This window comes from Xylona heveae (genome assembly GCF_001619985.1).
Source record: "Xylona heveae TC161 unplaced genomic scaffold L228scaffold_16, whole genome shotgun sequence".
Classification (NCBI taxonomy): Eukaryota; Fungi; Ascomycota; class Xylonomycetes; order Xylonales; family Xylonaceae; genus Xylona; species Xylona heveae.
This window is the reverse complement of record NW_017264208.1, coordinates 19203-45047: the sequence shown is the minus strand read 5'-3', so window position 1 is coordinate 45047 and position 25845 is coordinate 19203. Positions and strand designations below refer to the sequence as shown.

Genomic DNA, 25845 nt, shown 5'->3' with positions numbered 1-25845 from the left:
TTCCTTTTGTCTTTTCCCCTGGCGCAAATCTTCGGGACACGTCAGGATTGGAAAAGCTCCGACTTTTTATGTTTCTTTTTTCATTGTCTCGGAAAGAGTGCTTTACAATCTCAACTTTCTACATTCTGCTCAATCCCATGTCTCTGGCATAGCGGATACATTTTTCCCGCGGAGATCTTTTGTCCTGCTTCACCATGATTGAACGGTTTCGTTGATTGACGCTTCATGCGCCATAATTTGCTTTGATTTGCTTTTTTATTCAAGTGGCTAAATGGGAACACGCTTCACTCAATGTGGTTTTGTACATAAAATCGGAAAGTAATATGAATGATTGCTGTATATTTACTGTAAAAAGCCATCTTGAGACTTGTTGATTTCATTTTGTGGGCAGCCCTGCTGCTCTTCGCTCACATGGAGGAGGTTCGTCGGAACATCAAGTTCCGACTCTCCGTGGTCGAGCCTCGGAGAAAGGGTGGCGAAGGGCTGTGGCGGTGCGTCATATTTGCCACATCCTCTACCTACCTTACCTACCTTATCCTACATTGTCGCTCTTCTGAACTGCAATTCGAGACTGAATCCAGAATCACACGTATATTTTGTGTGTTTTTGGAGGCATTATGCCACCGTCCGGCGGGCATCAGCTGGTCCCGGTGGCCTGGAACGCCATACGGTAAGTTCTATGTTAGACGGCTTCACAATGCGTCAACAACATGCTTCTCTCCTGTAAGCGCCCCAACTAACACTTTTGCCTCCAGGACTGTCCTAAAGAAGACTTCTAATATGGCACGGGTGAAGCTTCTTCTTGCAACTCGCCCACTTCGTGCTGAACTCGAACCAGTACTTATTCGCAACAATCCTGTCCGACATCCAGTGCACAGGGCTGCATTTATACGCCAAAGCAAGGGTCGCTGGTACACAACGCACAGTGCCATCAATGCTACAGTGAGGCGTTTTACGTCTGCGGCCACTCGATCTGTCAAGCGGGTTGACGGCAAACTTCCCCCTGCCTCTGCAATTGGAAGTGCTGTTTCTCGGCAGACATTACGCACTCCGTTCGCTTCTACACTTCGGCCCAATCTTACGGGCGGCGCTCTTCCTCGCACCGCTGGGGGATATTCTATTGGTGGGGGTCGAGTTGGTGGAGCTAGATACTTCTCCCATACTCCTGCAGCTCCGGCACAAGTTGTCAACAATGTTTCTTCCGCAGTGCGAGCTTTTTGGCATTCTGGAAGCAAGGCACATTATTGCGGCGTAGATTCGCGTTCTGGAGAAAAGCAGTTCCGCGCGATAACTGCCCTACAAGATGAGACAGAGCGGAAAATGAGCTCGTTGCCCAAAGCTGCACCAGGATCTTTCATCGATTTTCAGCTCAGCCCAACCATCACCGCAATTGGTCCTCTCAGCCGAGGATCTCCTGCGCAGGCGCAAACTCATGACGATTCCCTCAAGTCTGATGGCCTTCTCGAGATGCTCTCCGTCGACTTCTCTCGCTCGCTGCAGGACTTGAGTGCCGTCCTTAATGATCTCAAAAGGATCTCCACACTGGGAGACTTGCCTATAACTCTTCCGAAGCCGGCGACATTACGGGTCCACTTTCCTGGCTGTGATGCTCGAAGCGTAGAGAACCTATGCGATGAATTGGGCGTCCAGCGCGGCATTATCCGTCAAGATGGGGATTTTGATGTGTATGCAGGGACGACTATGGCTTTGCGTTTCCCATTCGCCCCCAGTCATGCAGTCTCTGAAGCTTCGTCGGTGGATGGATATGATGAACGGTACTTTGAGCCCGAGAGGGTTGATTGGGAAAACATGATTTCGCCTTCAAGCACTGTTACCTCGCATGGCTTCTCACATAATTCCGGTAGTCCTTTGGAATTCGACGATTTGGATGGCAGCATTCAAGAAAATCCTTGGACCAGATCTCCATCAGGCTACTCGAGTCTCCATAGCAGTGAAGGCGACGAGACTTCATCTTATTTCTTCGAACAGCCTCGTCTCAAGTCGAACAAATCAAAGTCGGTCAAAGACTCTTCTGAGTATGAAGGGGTCGAGGGAATCTATCGATTTCTCGAGCAATGTGATAGTGCGAGAAGATGAATAAGATGCAGCATTTTTTATTGGTTTAAATTTCCAATTTAGCGTTTGGCTTTTTTTCTTCAATTTTTATATTTATTATCTGGATTTATTCAAGTGACCTTTTAGTCCTTTGATCATCACTTTTTTTTACAGCTAGCTTTGTGCTACATCTGTCGTTATTTGACGAACCAGATTGTCTATTTCAAAGGCATCGTGCCAGATGTTCAATTGAATCGCAATTTCAATCGGAGTCATGCAACGATCATCTGTGAATAATATCTCTGGTGACGAATTTCATATGAATGCCTGAGAGGGTTAGGGGATCGAATCGTATTAGGTAAATTTATCGTATCGAGGAGCTGTCGCGCTCCGTAGCTAGCGCGTTCCAGCTTATTTCTCGCTTCGTGAGCACTACTTGAACCTCCTCCCACTCGCTTTTTCCCTTGTAGCTTCACAAATATTTCTTTTCATCTTTTTCTCGCCTTGTCTATTCATCATCGCTTCTGCTCTCAGAGTCTGACAGCGGTGGAATCATGGACGAGTATCAAATGCTTTGATTCGAACTTTTTAGATGGTATGTCCTTTTTTCCCCCTCCATTGTGTTCTCTATTCATCACAGTGATGAATTCTTTACCACGAACAATTCAACTCCGATAGCATCGTGCAGGACAAACCAAAACTCTAGAATTACTCTGAGCTCTACTATCTGCATTCTATGGCTTATGAATGACTTTTTGAGAGTTGAGCGCTAACTGCTTGGACTCTCTTAGCTTGCTTTTGATTGACGTTGATGTCGCTATAATGTCTAGATACCCCATCGTATTATTCCAGTGATAAAGGTATGTCTTTTTATCTGTCTTTTTTTCTTCCTTTTCTGTCCCTTAAAACTGTGTGATGATCTTACGACACGGAAAGGCATTCCTCAATCCGAACAATTAATGTCGAACCTTGTCTATAATCAAGTTTCAGCCTTGTCTGACATCAGTTGCTACCTTTACATTCTGTTTTATTCTGCAAAGTTGCCGGAGCAAAATTAGCTAACGGTCTATTGCTATAGGTAATTCCATCTCAAGTCGTCTTTGACAGTTTTTTTTTTGCGCCGACCCAATATAAAATGAAGAATTTTGAACGAACGGGCGGACAGACTGTGTACCCTCAACCGGACACCCGTTAAACAACAGGGCGTACAAACCCTGTGGGTGCTCTGGCTGGGGAGTGCTTGTTGAGACTTCGTCAGCTGATCATCGACGCCTATGTCGCTTTTTGCGTCTTGCTTCTGTCGGTTTCATTTGTACATGAAAGTTGTCGACTAACTCGCGTGAAGTGAATGTAGGTATTTCGCAAAGTCTTTTCTCCTTTTTTTTGTCGTTCGAGGCCATCTCTTGAAATGATGAACACTATTCACACTGTTTGAACCGGCATACCTCTAATGCAGGATGCTCGGGAATGAACGCACAACACTGAAAATTCTGATTTAATGAGGTAAGCATCCAGTAACCCCATCATGTCTCTTATGAGTTGTGGCTAACAGATGGGCGTCAAGCCTGATTTCAGATGGTTCTCTTTTGCTCTTATTCACTTGAGTACTTTGAAACGGTCTTCGAGCCAATGCTGATAAGTTGTGGCCGATAGGTTATGCCTTGCTGACTTGCCGTGTCTTCGTCTCCCATGAAAATAGTACGTCTCGTCACTTTCTGCATGAATGCTTTGTGCATTTCCCTTGTCCAACCCACAACCCTTGCCTGATGAACTCAAAATTCGCTGTGTTCTTCCTGAGTTTTCATTGAAGAAACAAATTTGATTCACCTTGGAGAACTGAGCATTTACCCAACCGTTTAATTGATGGCACACATTGTCAAGCTTTGATCATAGCTGACATCTCAACAGATTCGTCCATCTTCAAAACAACTCAATATAGAATTCATTAGAAAATGAAACTCATTATTTTACCTTTATTCTTTCAATACTTTGAACAATGTGATGTAAACATGCTGTAATATAAAGACTTGAATCATTCCAGGTCTGAAAGTGTAGAATTCTGCTCCAACGCTATGCATAATCTGCCGAGCCGATCCAAATACAACCGTAAGTAGGAAACATTCATTGTGGACGCCATGCCATGACATGACCATCGTCTGCACTCGAAATGTCACCGCCATCCACCCACTCTGCCCTCGTCCCACCTCTCTTTCCTTTCCCCTCTAAGATACGCCAGGCGTCTTGCATCGCGATACCTCCTCAAGAAATCCACCACCTCTCTCTCCGTCGCTACCCCCGACTCGACTCCCCCCCCGGCAATTACACCACCTCCTACACCCACACCCGTCTCGCCCTCCAGAAAGCTCTCCTCCAGGGCACGACATATCCCCTCCTGCTCCGCCACCGCCTGACTCAGCCGCACGTACAGCGCCTTCGGACTCCACGGCTCCAGCGCGGCATCCATATCCCGCTGCTTGCCGCGCCACGCCTGCTCCAGGCCCCTGGCAGCGAGTAATTTCGTCTGCGTATGTTCGCGCAGACTCCGCACCCGGGTCTCAATATTCAGCAGGTGCGTCGCGAGTGCAATGTTTGTGTTCAATTGATTCGTGACCGCGCTGTTGGTGTTGGACAGTGACGGGTGTATGGTTTCCGGACTGTAAATCAGCGCGTCAAGCAGCGCGGGCGTAGAGAGGATGTGTTCCAGTGATGCTTTTCTTGGTCCGGTGTTAGCATTTAGCATTTATTTTGACTCATGAGTTTTCTTTTCTCTTTTTCTTTCTTTCTTTCTTTCTTTCTTTCTTTTTTTTTTTTAACAAAAAATCCATTCCTAGGATTCGAGCGATGGAAATGTGTAGATGCGTAGATGTGTAGTAAACAAAGTGTCACCGGAGACTTACGATCGTTCCTTGACGCCCGTGGGCAACCATCGATCTTCTTGCATCCTTGCTCGTTCCAGCACGGTCTGTTGCTGCTGCTGCTGCTGCTGCTGCATCTGTGCAGCGCCTTGATCTATCATGCCATTCCCTACTGCTGTTGCTGCTGCTGCTGTTTGACTCCCCGCTCCAACCGGCGACTGCGACTGCGAATGCGAATGTAAATGCAGCCCTTCTGCGCCGTACTGATACTGATACTGATGCGGCGGCGGCGGTGGTGGTGGTGGTGGTGGTGGAGGGGGCGGAGGGCTACCCAGCACCCCGACTCCCGCCGCGATGCTCGTGAGTCCACTTACGCGCGGACTGCCAGTCGCGCTGCCCGTCTTGGGCGGCGGGGGCGGGGGCGTGTTCGGATCATAGAGCGGGAAATTCGACAGCGAGATGGGCGTCGATATGGGCGTGGAAGACGTAGTTCTTATCGGCGACGCGGCTGCTGCAAAGGCTGCAGGAGCGCCGTTATTGCTTATTCCTGCTCCTGCTCCTCCTCCTCCTCCTCCTCCTCCTGCTGCTGCTGCTGCTGTGCTAGGTATCCCGGGCGTAGAAGAATGCGTGCTTGGTGTTGACATTGCGGGTATAAGTCTGAAGGAGCTTCAGAGTTGCGTCTTTTGTTTCGTGATTGGGAAATTAGGGTATCATGATTCAATTAAAAAACAAGAAATTCTAGAAAGAGTTTAACGCTGAGTTTTCGGTATGAATATGAACTTGTGCAAAAAGGTAAGGTCGTTGGGATATAGCTGTTGAATGTGCGGCCTGGCTTGACTCGAACGGACGACGGGGAGCTTGTAGAGTCGTGGGGTTGGCGGCAGAAGCCGAGAGCGGTGAGACCGAGACGTCATTTGCTGGATTTCATTTTCCAAACATTGCACTTTTTAAGTTGTTGTAGTTCACTGCCATCCATTGATTAGATTTTAAAGAATTTAAAGTAGTCTGGTCAATTTTATGCTTGGTTGTGGCTTTTTTTTTTGTTTTTTTTTTGACGTAATTCAAGACCTTTTTGTGGAGTACTGATTCATAGTTATATTTTTTTAAGATTTGTTATATAATTATATCCTTGTAGCATTGATATAATATCATTCCTTAATTCTCTATAAATTGAACATGTAAAATCAGAAGCTCCAAGGTTCTTAGAGCAATGTCTTCCATATCAGTGATAGGCCGTTGGACTAATATTTCACATATGAGATCTAGCTTCCATGTGTTCATAATCGCTCAAAATGCAGGACGCTTCCCATCAGTACCCTCGCTGGTGTGCAGATGCCTCGCCGTCAACGCCATTCTCGCAGTGCGGAATATTGTTCAAACAGTGTAAAATTTATCCCGAAAGAGATATGCCAATTCGTTCTCAGTCACATCCTATCTCAGCCCCTAGCTCGTTGAGATTCCTCTCGCAGGGTTGCGCAGCCCCTGACAGCTCGCTTCATGGCCTCCAGTCTGGCGCGTTCCGACACCAAAGTTCGACGAGCGAGCTGGCGAATGGCCCGTCGCCCCATCTTTTCATGCAGTTCCTGCCAACCGGCTAGCTCAGCAGCGACAGTTTGTTGGGTATACCGGAGTTCTGCACCAAGCCGAGCAAGCTCCCGCCGGCTGTTTATTACTTTATCGGCCGCATCTTGGTGCACTTTGTTGCGAGTATCATCAAGAAGTCCGAGGGGCCATCTGTCAGATCTCCGGAGTGACGAAAGGTGTCGATCGATGATTTTGGAAGTTTGCGCCATATTTTCTATAAGCATGTGTGGTCGAGAAAGGGAAACGAGAACGGCTTGTATGGTCGAAGCAATTGACTGAAAGTCGTAAAAGAAGAGGGCTTCTGGAGAGAGTTCAGGCTGCTGCGTGCTGGCAATAAGCCGATTGAAGGCGACAAGATGAGACTGTGGAAGGAACGGCAGTGTCGAAAACGCAGAGACTAAAAGTTCCTGGGCATCGAAGAGATCTATAGTCGTTTCATTAGCCCAATGCAATTCAGCAACTGAAAGAGCCTGACTTACCTCCACGGAGGGTCCTCATTTTGTTGCTGCGCCTGAGCACACTCCTTGTAGAATGGTTCATCCCTCGTACCAATTCTCTCGCATGACCCACAAACGTCTCCACGTCTCTAGTATCCTCCACCGGAGGATATTCGTCCATCACATCCTCTGCCCGCGCCGCAGCCTTGCGCTTGCTCCTCTCAGCCATCATCTCGGGTTGAATATCAGGGACAAGGAAAAATTCCCAGAGCATCTCATGTGTTGAGAAATTTGTGTGGGCAAGCAGAATTTTTAAAAAGGAATCCAGTCGTATTTGAATGTCCCGCAGAATTGCCCTCGACGGTTTAGATGGAAGCTGATACGGAGATCGGAAATTAGAAATGGACGGCAGCCATGACGCGGGCTGTTCCACAGAGAGCCATTTTGCCAGGTTCTCGAAATCAGTGAGTGAACGTCGGCATGTCGTTACGGTAAAGGTCGAATCCGAGCTTGGTGCACCGGATTTAACAATTAGCCGTATCGAAGAGTCATCGACGAAGAAAGACCGCACAACAGCAGTGATGCGGCCATCTACTGCCGATTGATGTGAGAAGAGAGTCAAATCATCAATCTGGTTCCGAACGTCATCATCCTTGGCCAGCTCAACAGCCGTCAAGCCTCGTAGTTCCTTGGCATAGATATCTACTCGTGGATCTCCAAAGAAAGCTCTCACCATGTCAATCCTACCGAATTTGCTCGCGACCATGAGTGGGGTGAACCGCTTGTCATTTGTCGCGTTGGCATCGGAGTCGCAATGATATAGAATTTGTACCGTCAGATAAGGATCGCTGACGATGTGTAGGAGCGTATTGCCTTTGGCATCTAAATGGTCATCCAGATGCAGCGGTTCGTCATCGCCCTGAGCTTCGTTCGCAGCTGCAAGACCTGCTTCGACCATGCTCCTATATTCTGAGTGATCATAAGAGCGACACAACGCAAATAGAGGCGTTTGACCGTTCCGATCTCGCTGAGTCCATGATATGAGCGTTCCAAGCCTGGTGATCAGATGAGGCGCGTTGAAAAGATAGTGTCCAACGCCTCTACCTCTAAAATCCTGCTTTTGGAGGTAAGAGCTAATGATGGATCTCTGCTTCGCTTTGAATAATGTATCCAGAAGAGTATCGATCAGTTCCACATCTCCAAGTTGCACGGCTGCACTCAGAAGCGTTGTACCCTCATTATTTGTATCAGAGAGAACAAAATCTAGCGGATAGTACTCTTCAAGGCTGAGCAGATACCTGAGGCCTTTGGTTTGGCGACTTTCCACCGCCATCATCAAAGTTGATTGACCAGAGGAGTCTTGCGTCATGGATAATTTTTCAATGGAAGTATCACTTTCCCAATTGCTCGTGGTTGAATCCATGGTCGTTGAACGCGAGTGGAATGAATACCCAGAAGAGCTGGAGAGACTGCGAGTATCCATGGAAACATGCTTTACAACCCGAGGTCTCCGAGACTCTATGATGGCCGCATTTCTGCTTGCTTGGAATGGGAAGACGTGAGCCAGTGCAGAAATTTCTGGGTCATCAACCTCCTCGCTTGATTGACTGAGTGGTTGTGGGACAGAATCTGCAGTAGACGATATGATATTTCCATTCATGCCGTATGTATGGTCAAGCACGGCGGAATCATATTCGTCAATTTCCTCCGGTTCTTCCACCGTCTTCATTTCTTCGATCGCAGCTGCTTCCGGCTCAAGAATTGCCCTCATGTCACTGACTCTACCATTTCGTGTTGCATCCCAAAGACGCTTATTCAGTCTGCTTGCACGTCTCAAACCACCGGCGTCCTTTGCCAAGTAAACCAAAACGGCCTCGAAAGTACTGAGCGCGTAGCCCATCTCGCCACTCTCAACATCATCGACAAATATAAAATGGCGCATATAGGATAGGCGCGCGAAGAGATGTCGGACTTGAGCTCTGATGACGACCACCAACAGCAGCGAAACCAATGTGTCCGCGCTAATTGTTACAGGATGATCTCGTTTCTCTTCATCCTTTGGTGAAGTGCCATCTTCTTTCCGGCTTTGCGCCTCTAGTCGAGTGATAGTCTTCTCCGTCGCCAGAAGGACGTCCATCATTTCTTGCGGGCTGCCGGCAACACCCATCTTTCGAAACTCCTCAACTCCGCGACCCAGTCTCAAGATAAGCTCTTTCTTGCCTTCATGGTCATTTCCAATGGGAATCCCGACCTGGGATATGTCCACATGAACCATATGCCTAATGTGTGACTCTAGCTCAATGTCCTCCGAGCGTCGTACAGAACATATCCGGGGGAACAAGTACGGATCATGAAGCTGTTCGCTCACATAGCGCTCTATTTGTTTCTCCACTAACGGGCCAGTCAAATCTGTAGTGGCGCCAAGAAGAGACAGCTGCTGCTTGTCAACCAGTTGGAAGAGATCGATAGCTGCTGTAACTGCCGTTTCGAGTGCAGCCCTTAGCTCATCCTCATCCTCTTCCAAGTAAATTGCGGATGGTGGTAGATGGGCATCTGATTGTCCACTGAGAAGGGCATTATATGCAGACATGACACTGTTCGCGGCCGACGAGGACGAAGAGCGTCTTCGAGATGATATCGATGAAGCCGATCCTGTGGGAGGGTTCGGCAACGGCTTTTCTACCGACGATTTGAATTCCCTAAACAGCCGTTCTAGCCCTGGATGCATCTGCCTTGCAATCATCGGAAATTGATTGAGAAGATCGTTGAAGGATTTGATATCCTTTTTCCTGGGCAGCGCTGACGTTCCTTCTAATCTCAAACTTGTTCTCTTTGGGTCGGCGCCACGCAGAGGTTTTGCGGAGTCTGGAACCAATGCTGGCATAATAGCCACTGGTTCCGGCGAGCCCACGAGAGGCTTTGAAATATAGTAGATGAGCCATTGCTGCGGCTCCAGAGTGTCTGGGTAGTAAACTACATCTTGGAGGAGCTGCGCTTGGTTGAGATGTTTGAAACCTGCCACATAAATAAGTTAGACCATCATTCCAACAAGCAATGTGTGGCACCATGTGAACCTTTATTACTGTAGACAAATGTGTCCTTGACCACGACCGTTCGGCCATTCACAGTCGTGAATTGCTTCGGCTTTCCTCTGCCATCCCTAATGGGGCCATTTTCCTTGCCAGAAGGAGTTGGCGAGCCCTCCGGAATACGCAGGACATGACTCCCTAGGAAATCCTCCGAGGTCGCAAGATCAGCGTAGAGGGCATTTGAATCTCGATCTTTTGTGCTGAGAAGGACTTCAGTGGTCGGCACCAGCAGAATCTAGGACAGGCTAATGGTCAGCTGAGATTGACACAGGCTTAAAGAAACCGGATCTATCCAAAAGGAAGGGATATCTTACGTGGTGTTGAACCGGGGCGCACTGTGCTGGGAGAGTGCTCCGGAAGAAAGCGCGCAAGAACGGGTTGAGTGGGTGCATTCATCCGATATGCGCGCGGCACAAGGCCGGCTTTTCAGTAGGCCGCGCGAAGACGAAACAAGACCGAACAGATAGGATACAGTTTGTGAAGAAGGAGAACTTTGGCTTCAATGTAGCCACACGACGATCGCTTTGCGAAAACGAGCAGTCTGCTGCCGGATACCAGAATTACTGGAAGTCTAGATCATCCGAGAGTTGGTGGAGGACTTGTCTGAGTTGACCCGCTTATGAAGGATTGATTCTTGAGAGATCAGGTCAACACAAAATAAAACGTTGTATAGAATGTGCAATGATCGATACGGCATCCAGGTGTCGAATATTGAAATAGTTGAAGCACAATGCTTTATCAAGCCCGGCCTTAAAGCTTCAATCATGCTGCCTGCAGCAATAACGTAAGGCCCCCCGAATCCTGGTACTCCCTCGGTAGACTTCTGGCGGCGAATGCCGAGATTGGTACAGACACTCTACCTTTGGCAACTCTACGTGGTTTTACTACCCTTGCCATTCCTAAGACATGAAGCACGAGACTTGGGACGACATGGAAACATGATATTGGCATGTGATATGGCTGCTCTAAAATATACAACTGTTAACCCTCCCGTAGATTTTTGCAGTCAATGACATCTTGATGGGTCTACAATCAATTAAAAATCTCTGATTCGAGAAGAAAGGATATATTCAGTTGATGTTGAAAAGGGACTCTTTAGACATTGGCCTCTCACATGCGCAACGGACATATTGCAGCGCGGAATACCCAACGGAAATAGAAGTACAGAGAAGTGAACAGAATGAGCAAGGCTAGAGTGGCGAGAGCAGCAAAATAGAAATGGTCAGAGATGCCGATCATGCTCTACTTGTAAAAGATACCATGAAACCAAATAATGTACAATCCCGGGACGGCCTAAAAAAGCCTTCACCCCGGCCTGCAAATCTTTCGCTCAACGAGCGTGCAGGCGAAACTGCCGGAGTCTTCATGAAAAAAATATGGCCCAAATGACTTTTCTTTCGCCTTCTTTTTGACTCCGCAGGCATGCAAGAAATGTAAGGGAAAACGCTGAAATCGAGTTCGGTGCATCCGTGTGCTGTACGCAATGGCGGGCACATCACAATGCTTGCCAGCGTCAAATTATATGTAGTCTCTTCCGCTCTTCTGGAGCTCAATTAATCTCCAACCACGAGTCTCGGGATTGTTGACATCCTCAGGAATACGCGTCACGCCAATAGCGTAGGTGACCAGCTGGACCTTGTCTTCCATACCCGCTGCAAGATCGTTTGACTTTGTGTTTCGGTAGACGTGGACTTCCTGCGTGCGGCAGGTGACAACGAATACCGGGATGTCGCCAGGCTCAAGCATGCGAGCAGAGAGAATGTCAACGTGTCGAATGTCCAGAATTCGACCGTCAGATTTCAGACCGGCAGTGGTATATTGCTGTGCAAGCGTCGCGTACACCTGATACTGGGCCGCAGAAAGCCACAATTTCAGAGTCTCAGTATCTCCTTTCACGTAAGCATCAAGAACTTCAGGAAGAATGTATTCCCGCATCTCGCGTAGGAAGGGTTCCAGCTGGAAGCTCGGGTCCATCTCGCGGAATTTCTTGATGACCATGGCTGTCTCGTTCTCGGCGAAGAAACCTGCCACTCGATCCGAGATGCTGCGTGCGGTAGAAATTAGAGGGTTCTCAGATTCGTTGTAGGTCTCTTTCATCGTGAACAGAGACTGCATTACTCGACTTGAATCTCTGAAATCCCGCCAGGCTTCTCTCCATGCAGCGTCCTTGTGCAGAGTAACATTGGTGCCAGCACTAGTATATGTCAGCATCATTCAATATGGAGGCAAACAGAGTGTAACTGACTTGGGATCTTCTTCCATCTTCTCGGCTCTCCGGTGGCGACCGGCCTTCATGTCCTCGAGTTCTCTCAGTTCTCTCTGCTTCCTTCGCTCCTCCTTCTCGACCCAGCCTCCGTATCTGGAAGAGCTTCCATCATCAATGACGTCCTTCACACCACCGACTGCTTTCTTATAGGCGTCCGTCTCACGAACGGGTCTCGTAGCCTTCTCGATACCCCTTCCAGTGGCATTGACGCCGGCGCGAACTCCTCTAAGAACGGAGGTGTCCCAAGTCCATGCCGCACCCTGGCCGACAGCTTTTCCAGCATTTCGCAGGGCGGAAGAAGTTCTCGTGGATGCAGCATCAGAAGCGGCAGTATATGCGGCGCGAGCGCGCTTGATGTTTTCGTTTTCTGTAAACTGGTGTGCAGAAGAGGCCAAGGCTTTGGTAGACTCATTCCATTCTTTTGAGGCTTTAAACTCGGTCTTGAGAGTGTCAGTAAAAACTTGCCAGGGAGTCTTGTCGCCATGAGGAGGCGGTGGCGGAGGATCCTCCTTCTTTTCCTTCTTTGATTCTTCCTTCTTTGGCTCTTCTTCTTTTTCGCCTGATTGTTTCTCTGCGTCAGATTCAGACTTTGTCTGCTCCTCCTCAGCAGATTTAGGGTTCTGCTTCTGTTGCTCTTGAGCTTTCAATGGGCTTGAATGAAAGCCATTTCGGGTTGAGAGACCGGAAAAGGCCGTTCCCATATATTCAGGAAGGAATTGAGACCGAAGAGGGGGCAATGTAGATGAGAGAGATGCATCGAGTCGACGTTGTAAGATCTCTCGCCTCGATGACTGAAGGATTGCAGTGGATAACCGCCTGTAGTCTGCTGTGCGGCCGTAAGAAGTCCTTGCCGCGGAAGCCAAGGGTGAGTGGCTAAAAACGCCTCCTAAACGGGGGGTTTGTGCTATCCTCCCTATCTGTGCCATACTGAACCAATCTCCAGTTTAGATGATGCAGATGGAACGAGGATTGGCCCAGTGAGATGACCAAGGCGGTGTTGCAAGTTTGTCGGGAGAAGGATTATCGCAAAAGAAAACTTCCCGAGTCATGAGTCTCCAGGGTGAGAGGTTTCGTTTGGCTGGAGCGGTGAATTGGATTCTCCGAGCTCCGGCTTGGCGAAATCCTCATCTTCCATTAACTCTCCTGGAAAACCACCACTGGAGCTGGGGACGAGCAAAGTCAACGCCTCCCAGGTTTGCGCGCCGCACAATCGTTTCGTCAAAATGAGCAGAGAACTTCTCCGCTCGTCAACCATTTCGAAGGCTTGCCTTCAATGCCAGTTTCGGTCGTTTCTTCCTCGAACGTTCACTAGTCCTTTCTCCTCCACTTCCCGCCGACGCGCCGAAAACGATGCCGCAAGTTCTACTGCTACAGCAAACAAGGCTGCCGACCAGAGTACAAAGAAGACTTCAGCTTCAGATGCGACTTCTGATTTAGCGGATTTGTCGAAATTTTTTGGCATTGGCGGCGCCAAACGCATCGGCGGCCAGAGTCAGAATTCCTTTTCGTCGCTCACTTCTTCCACATTCAACTACGATACATCTCCTCTCAACCCTGCGAATCGGGCTCTTCCAGAGCATCAGCCTCCTCATCATTTCCATATTTTTGCTACGAAACATAATACCCATATCACTCTTACGAAGCCAAACCGCGACGCCATCCTATCAGTCTCCTGCGGCAATCTGGGGTTCAGAAAGGCGAACCGCGGAAATTACGACTCAGCTTATCAGCTTGCAGCATTCGTTTTGAAGCAGATCCAAGAACGTGGCCTGTTGAGCGATATCAAGAAACTCGAAGTCGTTCTAAGAAATTTTGGCCCTGGCAGAGAAGCCGTGACCAAGGCATTGATGGGTAACGAAGGAAGGCTTTTGCGAGGGAAGATTGTTCGCATTACCGATGCGACCAGGCTGAAATTTGGAGGTACAAGAAGCCCTAAGCCGCGGCGCTTGGGCTAGTTCTCTGGTTTACCGGAGTATTTGAAAAGGCACTGGATGTCTCGAATTTCTCGAGCCTTTAAGCGCTTCATTTGGCGGAAGTTCAGTTTTCTTCTACCTGCCCAGACCATATCAAAATCCTTGGCGTCAGTTGCCAGGCAGAGATTCCGTCGATGGCATGGCACTAGTCTAATTTTAAGTCGCATGTATACTGAAATCACCGGAGTTTAATCAAAGACGTTTTCTTCAAATATGTCATTTCGTGATTGATTTGCGAAATAAAACGACCTAGCAAAACCATCGCATGCTACGAAATTGGACGAAGTGGTATAAAGGGGGAAATATAAACAATTGCTGCGCCCATAGACTGATCGTGAACACAATGGGATATCTCAACCGAATAGAGCCTTCAACGTATACTGGCCAGCAAAACTCGCAAAGCAACCCAGGGGACCCTGAAAAAAAAAAAAAAAAAAAAAAAAAAAAAAAAATCAATGGCGATGTGGAGGGGGAGCACGTTCACTGACAGGCATTGTCCTTCCACTACTATCCCTTATTGTTGCCTTGCCCTTCCCGCTTCCTCCATTGCGTCGGTCCTGATCGCTGTCCCAGACATCGCTCGCAAGTTCATCATCAAGCGGCCTAGGTCTTCGCCGACTGCTATCACTCAGCATGTGTGCTCGTTCGTCGTCATCCTCTTCCTCAAGCAACTCTCCGTCTGCGGTGTCGTGGTCGGGTGGCGCAATCCATTCCCTAGGAACAACGCATGGGAGGGCCAAACCAATGCTAGCCGCACGATTCAACCAGGCAGGGGCGGGTCTCGACGTGAGCTGCTGGCATAAATATGATGTGAAATGGTTACAATTATTGGTAAGCAGGTTGTAGGAGGTTCCTTGAAACTTCTGAGATGCCTATCAAGAGTCAGGATCGGTCCGACTCCAGAGTTTGGGACACGGCAATACCTCTTTTACGATGGAGTCAATCTCGCTATCAGGACGGATGGTGAAACCATGCAGAATCTCACAGCGAAACGTCCCACCTGGCGGTTCCATGCGAGGCTTGGTCCAATAAACGCCACTCATCCCAGGTCGATCATGGCCGCCGTAAGCATACTCCTTATCGCCGATAACTACGCCCGAGTGAAGCAAAGAGCCTCCAATCGTCCATAGAATTGATGATAATTTTCCAGGCTGCACAATGAGAATCGTGTTAGCACGATGCAAGGGGTGAATGTTATTGCGTCGGGAGCCTCACAGGGAGCAGATCATAGACGTTGATACATATTTCCGTCTTCTTCAACGACAGCGTTGTTCTATGGTTCCCTGATGCCTTTTGGGACGCTTTTCGCTTTGGTGCGTCCATTGTTTTGCAAACGCGAATGATTGTACGCTGCGGGGATGCAACTGAAGCTCTGGAGCCTGAAGCTCCGCACTATTATAAGGGCCCTTGTCTGTAATTGCAGGCTCCAACGCATTTGGTTGGACTCGCTTCTTACCGGCATGGCTGACACGGTCGACGGTGCAGAAAGTTTATCGTAGGAGGGGAGCGAGCATAATCCATAACCAGGAACTTAAACCATTTCTATCTCATGTGTAGGGGAAGTGTATAGAAACTGTATAATCCCGAGCTGTATTTAAATTGGTCGATTTCTTTTGCGATAATTTATTTTACTGCTTGTAAGAATGTCCTATTCATTTATTATCTTTATGGCATAATCACTTATCTTGCAGTTAGGGAGTATTTGTGACTAAAAGTGGATAAAATTATGCACATGGGACGTGCAAACATTTATACTTAGGGTTACCGCAATGCAACAACCAAGGAGGAGTGGGGTGTTAATGTCCTTACTACGTAAGGTGATGCTGCATCGAATGCACAAAAGGATGCAGCATGGCATAAGTTACGTATAGGACAGCATTATTCTCTGTATTGAGAAGGGATCCACTTGGATTCGACTAAATGCGTCAGAGGGCTCTCGGTTAAAATTATAGGGTCGCGAGAAGATTCGCTGTAAAAGTCTTTTGCTCTCATTCGACCGTCCCAAATTCCCACAACTCTCCAGTCGAGCTACTTTGCTTTCGCTGCATAAAGAGGGGGCGACCGAAGTCACCTCTCTTCTCCTAATTATTCACCATTCCACCTCTCAACCACTCCAGCTTTCTTTCATTTTCCCCTTCTTTCTCATCCTCATTTTTACGGTCGACAGCAAGTACTGCGATTGTTCCCGTCTGCATACGACCCTCTACCCCTTGTCGTTCCTTAATCTCACTCAATCCCTCTTCTATTAGAACTTTTGCAAGCAAGAGAAAAAAGATGCCTCCCAAGAAGCAGGTCAAGGAAGAGAAGCTCCTTCTGGGTCGTCCTGGTAACAACCTCAAGGCTGGTATCGTATGTAGGAATTGTTACACCCTATCCTTTTCATTGAGCGACACTAACTCAGCATTCAGGTTGGTCTTGCCAACGTTGGAAAGTCCACCTTGTTCCAAGCTATTACCAAGTGCAACCTTGGTAACCCGGCCGTAAGTTGAAGCTTGGAGATGAACCTGCATTTTTTTTTCTTCTCATGCTAATGTTTTCTCTTTAGAACTTTCCATATGCCACCATTGAGCCGGAAGAGGCCCGTGTGCTAGTCCCCGACCAGCGCTTTGACTGGTTGTGTGACCACTACAAGCCCAAGTCTAAGGTTCCTGCGAACTTGACTGTTTATGATATTGCCGGTCTTACTCGTGGAGCGTCTACCGGAGCTGGTCTCGGAAACGCCTTCTTGTCCCACATTCGTGCCGTCGATGCCATCTTCCAGGTTGTTCGATGCTTCGATGACGCTGAGATTATCCACGTTGAGGGTGATGTTGACCCGATCAGAGATTTGACCATCATCAACGAGGAGCTCCGGACAAAGGATATTGAGTTCGTTGAGAAGGCTTTGGAGTCTCTTCGGAAGCAGACTGCTCGAGGCGGTCAGTCATTAGAGATGAAGAAGTTGAAAGAAGAACAGGCCACCGTTGAGAGGATCCTTCAATGGCTGCAGGATGGCAAGGACATTCGCTCTGGCGAATGGGCTAAGAAAGAGGTACGTATCATAGCACCTCGCAGTCACAGATTATGCATACCCTCCTATATGATGACAAAGAGCTATACGCTCGATATAATCCCAGCTCGTCGAATGGTCTCACCTAAATTACAACGCTTAGAGATCATACTGAGATGACGTCCCATTCTGACCCTAATGCTTTTGCATTTTTTTTTTCCATCCTACCACTTTCGGCATATGAAAGTTACAGGTGGCTAACATTTGACTGTAATACCAGATTGAGGTGATCAACCCCTTGCAGCTTCTAACTGCTAAGTCGGTTGTTTACCTTGTCAACCTCAGCGAGAGAGACTATGTCCGCCAAAAGAACAAGCACCTTCCCAAGGTTGCCGAGTGGGTCAAGACCAACTCGCCTAACGATCCCATCATTCCGCTATCTGTTTCGCTTGAAGAACGCCTTACTCAATTCGAGACTGAAGCTGAAGCTTCAGAAGAGCTTAAGAAGATCGGTACCAAGTCCGCTCTTCCTAAGGTCATTGTTACTATGAGACAAGTGTTGGGATTGAATAGCTTCTTCACTACCGGCGAGGATGAAGTCCGACAATGGACGATCCGGAAAGGTACAAAGGCGCCTCAGGCTGCTGGTGTCATCCATACCGGTATGTATAACTCTTTCTATCTTGATGATTTAGGTTACTGACATGTGCCCATAGATTTCGAAAAGACTTTCATTCAGGTTGTTGTCTACAACTTTGACCTCCTGAAAGAGTTTGGAGACGAAGCTGCTGTCAAGTCTGATGGAAAGGTCATGACGAAGGGTAAAGATTACGTAGTTGAGGATGGAGACATTCTCCTCATCAAGGCCGGTGCTGCCAAGGCCTAGACACAAACGCGTCTTATCGTTGCTACAAGGCTGAGAAGGTGCCCGCGCTTATGTTGAGTAAACGCGGTGAACATGGGACATGTTACGAAGTAATGCCTGTGTTCTTATGTATGCGGAAAGTTGATGCTCTTGATGATACCATGTTATGGCTGATGGGACATGTGTCCACTGGTGCTATTTTCGGCGCCGAATATCGGGACTCAAGAAATCTCATTGTACAAAGAATCTGTACTCTTCTTCCCGCGGAGAGATATAACTCCAAAAATTAATGACGATACGTTCGAGAAGGAATATTAGTATCGACAAGGCTTTGTCGATGTCGAATAAGAAGAATTCAAACCTAAGATCAGTCTTGGGAGGTGATGAACCGAAGTTACGTCCAAGTGTGACTCGACACTCGATTTACATCTCCTATATAGTGACCTTATCTAATCTTTGCTCTGTGACTACCTATCTAATACGTATTTAAAGTTTTGTAACTTCAACTTGCGATTGGTGGCAATCATTTAGAAAGTTTGCTTGTCATTTGGTTTGCCCATAGAACGTCCTTTCAGCTATCGCTTAAATTAAGTGTACGAGTAGAGAACCCCAAACTAATACGTCTTATCGTTTAGGCTCCCTTCCACCTAGCAGGAAAAAGGAAAGGAGCCCGAATGTCTCGAAAATTAGAAAGAAGCGCGTTTAGCGAAGGGCCGAATGGACATCGAAGTCGGAGGCTTCTTAATAGAATGTCAATCACGCCATTCCACTCAGGCACAAATGTGAAGTCCGTGGCTTATTTTTTATGGAGACCGGGGCAAATAATGATCGAGATAACTTGCTTTTCTGAAGTCATCAGTGAAACAAGGTTCGGAGAAGATCCGATGAAAATTGCCTATAGCGGGTGGTTTAATATCGAGGATTGGAAGCAACGTCTCCAAGCCAATGGCACGATGATCCGCAGTGGAGACGCTCCTGTTTCAACCCGGGGCCGAAGTTTCCTGACCTAGGATAAACCCCGCGAAGCTCGAATCTGGGCCATCTAGTGTCAGGGAAATCGTGCTGCCAAATCTATCGCAATTGCAGCGCTGATAGCACGCCATTGATGCTATCAGCCCTGCCGTAATGTTTTCTGCAATTGATAAAAGGATTGTGCTCCAAGTATGGCTCTATTCATATTGGGTTGTATCAACCAAGGCACCATAACTGCCACAGCGCAGTCATGTCGACCGAAATTTCTCGGGCTGGTTTTGCCAATGAAAAGAATTCAAATACCTTACCAACTTCTCACGACGACGGATATTCAAAAGAAAATGCCCAAGAAAACGTGACCGATATCGAGGCTGATGGGTCCGTGAAAGGAGAATTTGAAGAAGAAGAAACAAAAGTCTTAGTTGACAAGGCCGAAAAGACTGAGCTCACACCGGTAGAAGCGTTCAAGTGGAACGTCGATGGTGATCAATCGCCGTGTAAGCACCTGTTCAATTAATCAACGCTATTTAAAATAGCTGGCTAATATTTTTATCTAGTCGCTGAGGTGGCTGCTTGTGTGTCTAACACGGACGACCCGAACATCGCCTGCAACAGTGAGTTGTCAATATTGGTCGAAAACTAGATGATGCTGATGTCCCGTCAGCCGTTCGTGCCTGGATCCTGACCACGATCTTTGTTGTTCTGTTCTCCGGTGTCAATCAATTCTTTGGCCTACGATATGTATGTTCGATATGGAAAATTTTTTCCTGGATTCAACCAAGATTCCTCGTCACTGAGGTTCAATCTTATTTGCTTCGACCAGAGTTTACTGATTCTTTCTAGCCAACCCTCACTTTAGGCTATGTTGTTGCCCAGCTGCTCGTCTTTCCCATTGGCCGAGCATGGGAGAAACTTCCTCGCTGGCGAGTCCCATTAGGAAAATTGTCCTTCGATGTCAATCCTGGCAAATTTACTATCAAAGAGCATGCACTCATTGTCATCGTGAGTACTTTGAAAAATTCTCATCCGTCTTCCGTTTTTGAATTCTGCTCTTTTGCTATCATGGTCTGTCTGTGTTGCTGCTGACGAAGATTGCTCTCATGTAGTGCGTCAACATCAGCTCTGGCGCTGCGTACGCCTTAGGATCATTGATGGCGATCATCAGTCCTGTCTATTGGAACCATGACTATGGTGCTGGGTTCTGTTTCCTCTATCTCCTGACAACCCAGATGCTCGGGTAAGTCATTCTAGTTTTATTTAGCTACTTGAAGCCGCTATTATTTGGTTTATCCCCTCTATCGCCTTCGCTCTAAGCGTTCCTTCTTCTTCTTTTTTTTTTTCCGACCCCCCTTTTTCCCCCCTTCTACGATCAAGGATGGCTTGATATTTATTTATGTTACTAACAAAACTATGCAGCTTTGGTCTAGCAGGCCTCGCTCGTCGTTTCCTTGTCTACCCTGCCGCACTCATCTGGCCCTCCTCGCTCGCTTCAACAGTCCTGTTTCGCTCGCTGCATGAGCGTCAAGACAATTCTAAGGTTAACGGTTGGAGCATGAGCCGATATCGATTTTTTGGTTACTTCACTATGCTTGCATTTGTCATTTTCTGGTTCCCCGATTACATCTGGACGAGTCTCAGCACCTTTGCATTTATTACATGGATTGTGCCGCATAATCAAAAAGTCAACACGATATTCGGGGTAAGTCCTCTAGCACCTTGGATACGCTGAACTTAATGGGGCAATGCAAGCTGATACAGCTACACGATATAGATGAACTCTGGTTTGGGACTTCTGCCCATCAGTTTTGATTGGACACAGATCACTCAGGCGGGCCAACCTCTCACGACCCCTTTTTATATTACCTGCAATGCATTTGCCGTCGTTTTGTTCTTCTACCTGTTTCTCTCGCCAATACTGTACTATTCAAACGTTTGGAACAGTGCCTAGTAAGTTCCAATTCTACCTTAGGTGCCGGGAAAAACGTTTGAAACTTGACTTTTTTGCTGACCCTTCACAGTCTTCCACTCTTGTCTGCTGGAACATATGACAATAGGGGTCATACATACAACATTACACGTGTAGTTGACTCGAACCTCAACTTTGTTCTCAGCAAATATCAGGAATACTCCCCGATGTATATTTCCATGTCGTACTCGCTTACCTACGGGCTCTCCTTTGCTGCAGTCACAGCTGTAGTAGTCCATACATACCTTTACAATGGTTCCGAGATATGGGCCAAGTTCAAGAACTCACGCCATGGTGGAGAGGACATCCACAAGCGATTGATGAATGCATACAAGGAAGTACCTGACTGGTGGTACCTTGCTCTGACCCTGGTGGTTGTTGGTCTGGGATTATTCACGGTGAAATACTGGGACTCTGGCCTTCCAGTCTGGGGATTCTTGGTAGTTTGCTTAGGCATGGGTGTCTTGTTGATTATCCCGGAGGGAATCCTAGAAGGAACGACCAACCAGAGAATGTCAGTACTCTTCCGTCAAAATCCGAGCCCCACAACTCGTTGATGACTGATAATATTTTTGAACTGCAGCTTCCTCAATATTATAACCGAACTCATTGCCGGGTACGCATGGCCTGGCAAGCCGATCGCAAATATGATGGTCAAGTTCTACGGCTACAATTCTGTTAAGCATGGAATGGATTTTGCTCAGGACCTCAAGCTGGGACAGTATATGGTATGAGGATCTACATTTGGTGACAAATTTGCTTGGTATATTAACAATTGTAGAAAATCCCGCCTCGCGTTCTATTTGTTGGCCAAGTCTATTCGACTATTCTTGCGACTGCGACTCAAACTGGAGGTAAGTAGTTCTTTCCTAGTCAGTTCTAGAACTCGTCAGAGATTGGAAGCTGAACTGTTGATGATAGTGCTCCGATGGATGATGAGTAATATCAAAGACCTGTGCAAGCCGACAAACAAACAGCGCTTTACATGCAACGGTTCCAAGGTCATCTACAATGCCTCTCTCATTTGGGGAACGGTCGGCCCTCAAAGGCTGTTCCAATCTGGACAGGTCTACAGCGGGTTAATGTACTTCTTTATCATCGGAGTGAGAAACGAAGTTCCTACGTCAAAAAAGTAGATCTTGTTGCTAATCTGCAATTTTTAGCCCGTGGTTACCGTCTTAGTTTGGCTCGTTTATCGGCGATACCCTCACAGTTGGGTCCGATATATCAATGTTCCAGTCTTTTTCAATGCAGCGGGTAACATTCCTCCGTGCAACACGAGTAAGTTGCTCCATTTCTTTTGCGGCTATCATTCGATCCGTCTTCATGAGGCTCACACACTCAACAGCTCAATACTCGCTTTGGTTTATTTTCGGATTCATCTTCAATTACCTCGTCCGTCAGCGTGCCTTTGGATGGTGGAAACGGTACAACTGTAAGTTCCTTCCCTCCGTCTTATATGGCGTTCCATGAGTAAAGGCTAAGCTCTTATTTGTCCAGATCTCCTGCAAGCTGCAATGGATACTGGCACCGCATTTGCAACCATTATCATCTTCTTTGCGCTCAGTTACCACGGTATTAAATTCGTTTGGTGGGGCAACACAGTTGGGTCGAACACCGATGATAACAACTCGGTTCCCTGGTTGAAAGTGGCACCAGGCGAATACTTTGGCAAACGGATTGGGGAGTTTTGATCTACAAAATTTGCACGGCGCGTTGAGGCACCAATCCATTTCATTTTTCAAAATTTTCTTATTACTTTGAAGCACTATAGCGAGAATGTTGATGTTTGTTTCTTTTTGTCAAGGTGCATATAGATATACATTTATTAGATTCACAAAATGAGAACTATTGCCACGTGCCTGCTATCGAAATTGACCTTGAGCGAAAGTCTAACTTTGTCTAGTTCTAAGGTAGATTTATTTGGAAGGGACCCTTAAGTGTACCTAATTTGCGTCAAGGGAAAAAATAAATTTCCGGAAGGAGTAAGGGCCTCATCGTTAAGAAATATCGTCATTTTAGCGACCCGCAACCTTACTCGAAAGAAACTTCAACCAGGCATGTTCTTGGCAAACTATTGGCGACTACTTCTCAACTTGCTATAGCAACGCAAAGCTTTCATCGTCTGTTGACTTTTACGTTTGCAGCATGGATAGAGTATGTTATCACGAAATCCAATCTTACTTGCTGAGATAGCTTTTTAGTTGTGGGCAGGTACCCTACTCCCCTAACCCCCCCTCTTCCTTCCTTTCATCGGATCCCCGCACTGATACCACCAACCATTTAGCTTCTACCAATTAGCAGCTACTTTAATATTAAGCAGCTGCAAATATGCTTCGAGCACACCAGGGAGCCATGCAATAACGACATTTGATCTGCGCCAATCATCACTCGTGTTCCACATGAAATCTCAGCACCTTCCAACTTTGGTCTACGCTCTCTAAATCTGCAAGACATGCATCATGACATGTTAAATAATTTCCGTATCCAAATTCCAAATTCTTTTCAGTAATCTCAAATTTTTTCACGGTCGCAAAGACTGAGACAATATCGGCACGATGGCAGATATCGCATGCGACCAGAAGGTCGGTCCCGAGGTCATCCCAGAGGCGACTGAGCTCTCCAAAGTTGCCGTTGACGAGGCTGCTGCCCTGCCAAAAGGAACGATCGATCCCGTGTATGAAGCCAAAGCACGGGTTCTGAACCATGCCATTCAAGAAATTGGCATGGGCTGGTACCAATGGCAGCTTTTCATCGTGGTCGGCTTTGGCTGGGCAAACGACAACTTGTGGCCCATTGTGACGTCTCTGATCTTGCCGCCGATTGCGAGTGAATTCAACGTCACGCGCCCGCCATTTTTGACTCTGGCCCAGAATATTGGGCTGCTGGCAGGCGCAATGTTTTGGGGATTTGGTTGCGATCTGTTTGGCAGACGCTGGGCGTTCAACTTGACGCTGGGTGTAACGGCCGTCTTTGGCATGATTGCCGCAGGCTCTCCCAATTTTGCTGCAATTGGATGCTTTGCAGCATTGTGGTCCTTTGGAGTTGGTGGGAACCTACCCGTCGATTCGGCAGTCTTTCTTGAGTTTTTGCCGGGTTCGCACCAATTCCTTCTTACGATTCTTTCCATCGATTGGGCTCTGGCGCAGGTGATAGCGACTCTTATCGCTTGGCCTTTATTGGGCAACTTGACCTGCTCGGAGACGGCGAAAACATGTACTAAGAGTGAAAACATGGGATGGCGGTACTTTGTCATTACCATGGGCGGCATCAGCTTGATCGAGTATGATCTCCATTTTTATAAAAATTTTTTTTTTAAACCTTTGCCGAAGTGTCAAGCTGACAGTCGCCAGATTCTTTATTCGCTTTGTGTGCTTCACTGTCTTTGAGTCCCCCAAATTCCACATGGGCAAAGGCAACGATGAAAAGGCGGTTGAAATTGTCCACGAGGTAGCCCGCCGCAATGGCAAAACTTCAACCTTGACAGTGGAAGACCTCAAGGCGTGCGAGCCTGCTGGAGAGATAATCCAACAGCAGACGGATACGACAGCTGCCATCAAGCGCAATCTCCAGAAATTTAACCTTGCGCATATTCGCGCGCTATTTGCTACGTGGAAGCTTGCATTTTCTACCACCATGATCATGATCGTGTGGGCTTTTATCGGTTTGGGATACCCTCTGTATAATGCATTTCTTCCGTGAGCTTCCACCACATATCTCCCATTTGACGATAAATGCGTGCTTATTTTCTTATCCAGTTATATCCAAGCCACACGGGGTGCGGAATTTGGCGATGGAAGCACCTACCTCACCTACCGCAACACGCTCATCATCGCTGTTCTTGGTGTTCCTGGGTGCCTTTTGGGCGGTGCCATGGTAGAGATCAAGCGCTTCGGCCGCCGAGGCACTTTGTCACTGTTCACCATTCTCACTGGCGTCTTCTTGTACGCCTCAACGACTGCCACGACCTCTGACGCATTGTTGGGATGGCAGTGCGCGTACAATTTCTGCAGCAATATCTTGTATGCCGTCTTGTATGCATACACACCGGAGATCTTCCCCACAAAGGATCGAGGAACCGGAAATGCATTGACCGCCACGGCGAATCGTGTTTTTGGTATCATGGCTGTAAGTTATCACCATTACTTTAATAGGGAAACTCTTGATTCTAACAAGATGATGATAGCCCATTGTTGCCATGTTTGCAAACCTCAAGACTTCAGCACCTGTATATACCAGCGGAGCGCTCTTTATTGCTGCCGGCCTGATTGTTATCGTGTTGCCTTTTGAAAGCCAGGGTAAAGCGAGCTTGTAATTTTTGAAGTGATAGATGTTTTAGATGTTTCGATGATTTAGAGCGATGTAAGTTGAGAGTATTTTGTACGAAAGTGTAGTTGTAAGCGTTATATTGATTAGTCTACAAGTCTCATACTGAAGACAAGGCTTTAGAAATCACGTTGGAGAACTTTTCACCATCGGTTCAAGTTTGTCTTGAATGTAGTACATCCAACATATCTTTTTTGATCAAGTTCGAAATTGTCCTAGTTAATGATCATTGGCTGCATGAATAAAGCGCTCAATAAGCTTATTTACAGCCTCTTAATCAAGTCCTCTATCCGCGCAGCTGGGTTCTCGTCTCCAAAAGGGCTTCCCAGCTTACACTACACTAACCGCAGTCGTTAGCTATGACGGCTTGGCAGTAAGCCGTCCATATCTCCGTTTAATTCCGTATCTACATTTCGAGAACCATGTGTGGGCGGCAGATGCAATTTGTCTTTGAATTTTGTTCAGAAG

The 25845-nt window shown here is 47.3% G+C and overlaps 9 protein-coding genes across 9 annotated transcripts; 5 read left to right on the top strand and 4 right to left on the bottom strand.

Moving 5' to 3' along the window:
* Window positions 1–617: 617 nt before the first annotated feature.
* On the top strand, window positions 618–2097 carry L228DRAFT_242125 (DNA repair protein RAD51; the record flags this gene model as incomplete). The annotated part of the gene is made up of 2 exons (XM_018331383.1): window positions 618–670; window positions 756–2097. 2 exons carry the CDS (start codon window positions 618–620, stop codon window positions 2095–2097), a joined length of 1395 nt encoding a protein of 464 aa, XP_018184375.1.
* A 1885-nt stretch (window positions 2098–3982) lies between these two features.
* L228DRAFT_251660 (hypothetical protein) lies at window positions 3983–5725 on the bottom strand. Its single transcript, XM_018333606.1, has 2 exons — window positions 4953–5725; window positions 3983–4769 (listed from the first exon to the last, which is right to left on the bottom strand). Exons 1-2 carry the CDS (start codon window positions 5552–5554, stop codon window positions 4226–4228), a joined length of 1146 nt encoding a protein of 381 aa, XP_018184374.1. The 5' UTR covers window positions 5555–5725; the 3' UTR covers window positions 3983–4225.
* Window positions 5726–6346: 621 nt separating this feature from the next.
* Window positions 6347–10412, bottom strand: L228DRAFT_242123 (hypothetical protein; the record flags this gene model as incomplete). The annotated part of the gene is made up of 4 exons (XM_018331382.1): window positions 6347–6918; window positions 6974–9946; window positions 10015–10255; window positions 10335–10412. The coding sequence occupies 4 exons, from the start codon at window positions 10410–10412 to the stop codon at window positions 6347–6349; spliced, it is 3864 nt and encodes a 1287-aa protein (XP_018184373.1).
* Window positions 10413–11538: 1126 nt separating this feature from the next.
* L228DRAFT_254595 (TIM44 subunit of mitochondria import inner membrane translocase) lies at window positions 11539–13541 on the bottom strand (the record flags this gene model as incomplete). The annotated part of the gene is made up of 3 exons (XM_018333839.1): window positions 11539–12214; window positions 12266–12937; window positions 13495–13541. The coding sequence occupies 3 exons, from the start codon at window positions 13539–13541 to the stop codon at window positions 11539–11541; spliced, it is 1395 nt and encodes a 464-aa protein (XP_018184372.1).
* On the top strand, window positions 13426–14711 carry L228DRAFT_251657 (translational machinery component). Its single transcript, XM_018333605.1, has one exon. It carries the CDS (start codon window positions 13510–13512, stop codon window positions 14239–14241), a length of 732 nt encoding a protein of 243 aa, XP_018184371.1. The 5' UTR covers window positions 13426–13509; the 3' UTR covers window positions 14242–14711.
* On the bottom strand, window positions 14712–15664 carry L228DRAFT_234791 (UPF0326 protein hag1; the record flags this gene model as incomplete). The annotated part of the gene is made up of 3 exons (XM_018330677.1): window positions 15475–15664; window positions 15183–15410; window positions 14712–15131 (listed from the first exon to the last, which is right to left on the bottom strand). Exons 1-3 carry the CDS (start codon window positions 15580–15582, stop codon window positions 14712–14714), a joined length of 756 nt encoding a protein of 251 aa, XP_018184370.1. The 5' UTR covers window positions 15583–15664.
* Window positions 15665–16216: 552 nt separating this feature from the next.
* L228DRAFT_53668 (hypothetical protein) lies at window positions 16217–18268 on the top strand. Its single transcript, XM_018336690.1, has 5 exons — window positions 16217–16608; window positions 16668–16739; window positions 16805–17290; window positions 17529–17910; window positions 17965–18268. The coding sequence occupies exons 1-5, from the start codon at window positions 16534–16536 to the stop codon at window positions 18132–18134; spliced, it is 1185 nt and encodes a 394-aa protein (XP_018184369.1). The 5' UTR covers window positions 16217–16533; the 3' UTR covers window positions 18135–18268.
* Window positions 18269–19335: 1067 nt separating this feature from the next.
* Window positions 19336–22862, top strand: L228DRAFT_257324 (OPT superfamily oligopeptide transporter; the record flags this gene model as incomplete). Its single annotated transcript, XM_018333972.1, has 15 exons — window positions 19336–19360; window positions 19424–19582; window positions 19643–19699; window positions 19750–19826; window positions 19929–20087; window positions 20192–20322; window positions 20502–20784; window positions 20857–21032; window positions 21104–21565; window positions 21635–21779; window positions 21833–21905; window positions 21973–22154; window positions 22215–22332; window positions 22400–22486; window positions 22552–22862. The coding sequence occupies 15 exons, from the start codon at window positions 19336–19338 to the stop codon at window positions 22743–22745; spliced, it is 2328 nt and encodes a 775-aa protein (XP_018184368.1). The 3' UTR covers window positions 22746–22862.
* A 345-nt stretch (window positions 22863–23207) lies between these two features.
* L228DRAFT_234783 (transporter) lies at window positions 23208–25452 on the top strand. The gene is made up of 4 exons (XM_018330676.1): window positions 23208–24334; window positions 24405–24749; window positions 24810–25179; window positions 25238–25452. Exons 1-4 carry the CDS (start codon window positions 23610–23612, stop codon window positions 25364–25366), a joined length of 1569 nt encoding a protein of 522 aa, XP_018184367.1. The 5' UTR covers window positions 23208–23609; the 3' UTR covers window positions 25367–25452.
* The last annotated feature ends 393 nt before the right edge of the window (window positions 25453–25845 follow it).

Excerpts from the sequence above, each read along its gene's own strand:
- L228DRAFT_251660 (XM_018333606.1), bottom strand. The coding sequence starts at position 5,554 with ATGTCAACACCAAGCACGCATTCTTCTACGCCCGGGATACCTAGCACA. Across the intron at positions 4,770-4,952 it reads ACGGGCGTCAAGGAACGATC|AAAAGCATCACTGGAACACA; the intron begins GTAAGTCTCCGG and ends CACCGGACCAAG.
- L228DRAFT_251657 (XM_018333605.1), top strand. The coding sequence starts at position 13,510 with ATGAGCAGAGAACTTCTCCGCTCGTCAACCATTTCGAAGGCTTGCCTT.
- L228DRAFT_53668 (XM_018336690.1), top strand. The coding sequence starts at position 16,534 with ATGCCTCCCAAGAAGCAGGTCAAGGAAGAGAAGCTCCTTCTGGGTCGT. Across the intron at positions 16,609-16,667 it reads ACAACCTCAAGGCTGGTATC|GTTGGTCTTGCCAACGTTGG; the intron begins GTATGTAGGAAT and ends CTCAGCATTCAG. Across the intron at positions 17,291-17,528 it reads GCGAATGGGCTAAGAAAGAG|ATTGAGGTGATCAACCCCTT; the intron begins GTACGTATCATA and ends CTGTAATACCAG.
- L228DRAFT_234783 (XM_018330676.1), top strand. The coding sequence starts at position 23,610 with ATGGCAGATATCGCATGCGACCAGAAGGTCGGTCCCGAGGTCATCCCA. Across the intron at positions 24,335-24,404 it reads GGCGGCATCAGCTTGATCGA|ATTCTTTATTCGCTTTGTGT; the intron begins GTATGATCTCCA and ends GACAGTCGCCAG. Across the intron at positions 25,180-25,237 it reads GTGTTTTTGGTATCATGGCT|CCCATTGTTGCCATGTTTGC; the intron begins GTAAGTTATCAC and ends AGATGATGATAG.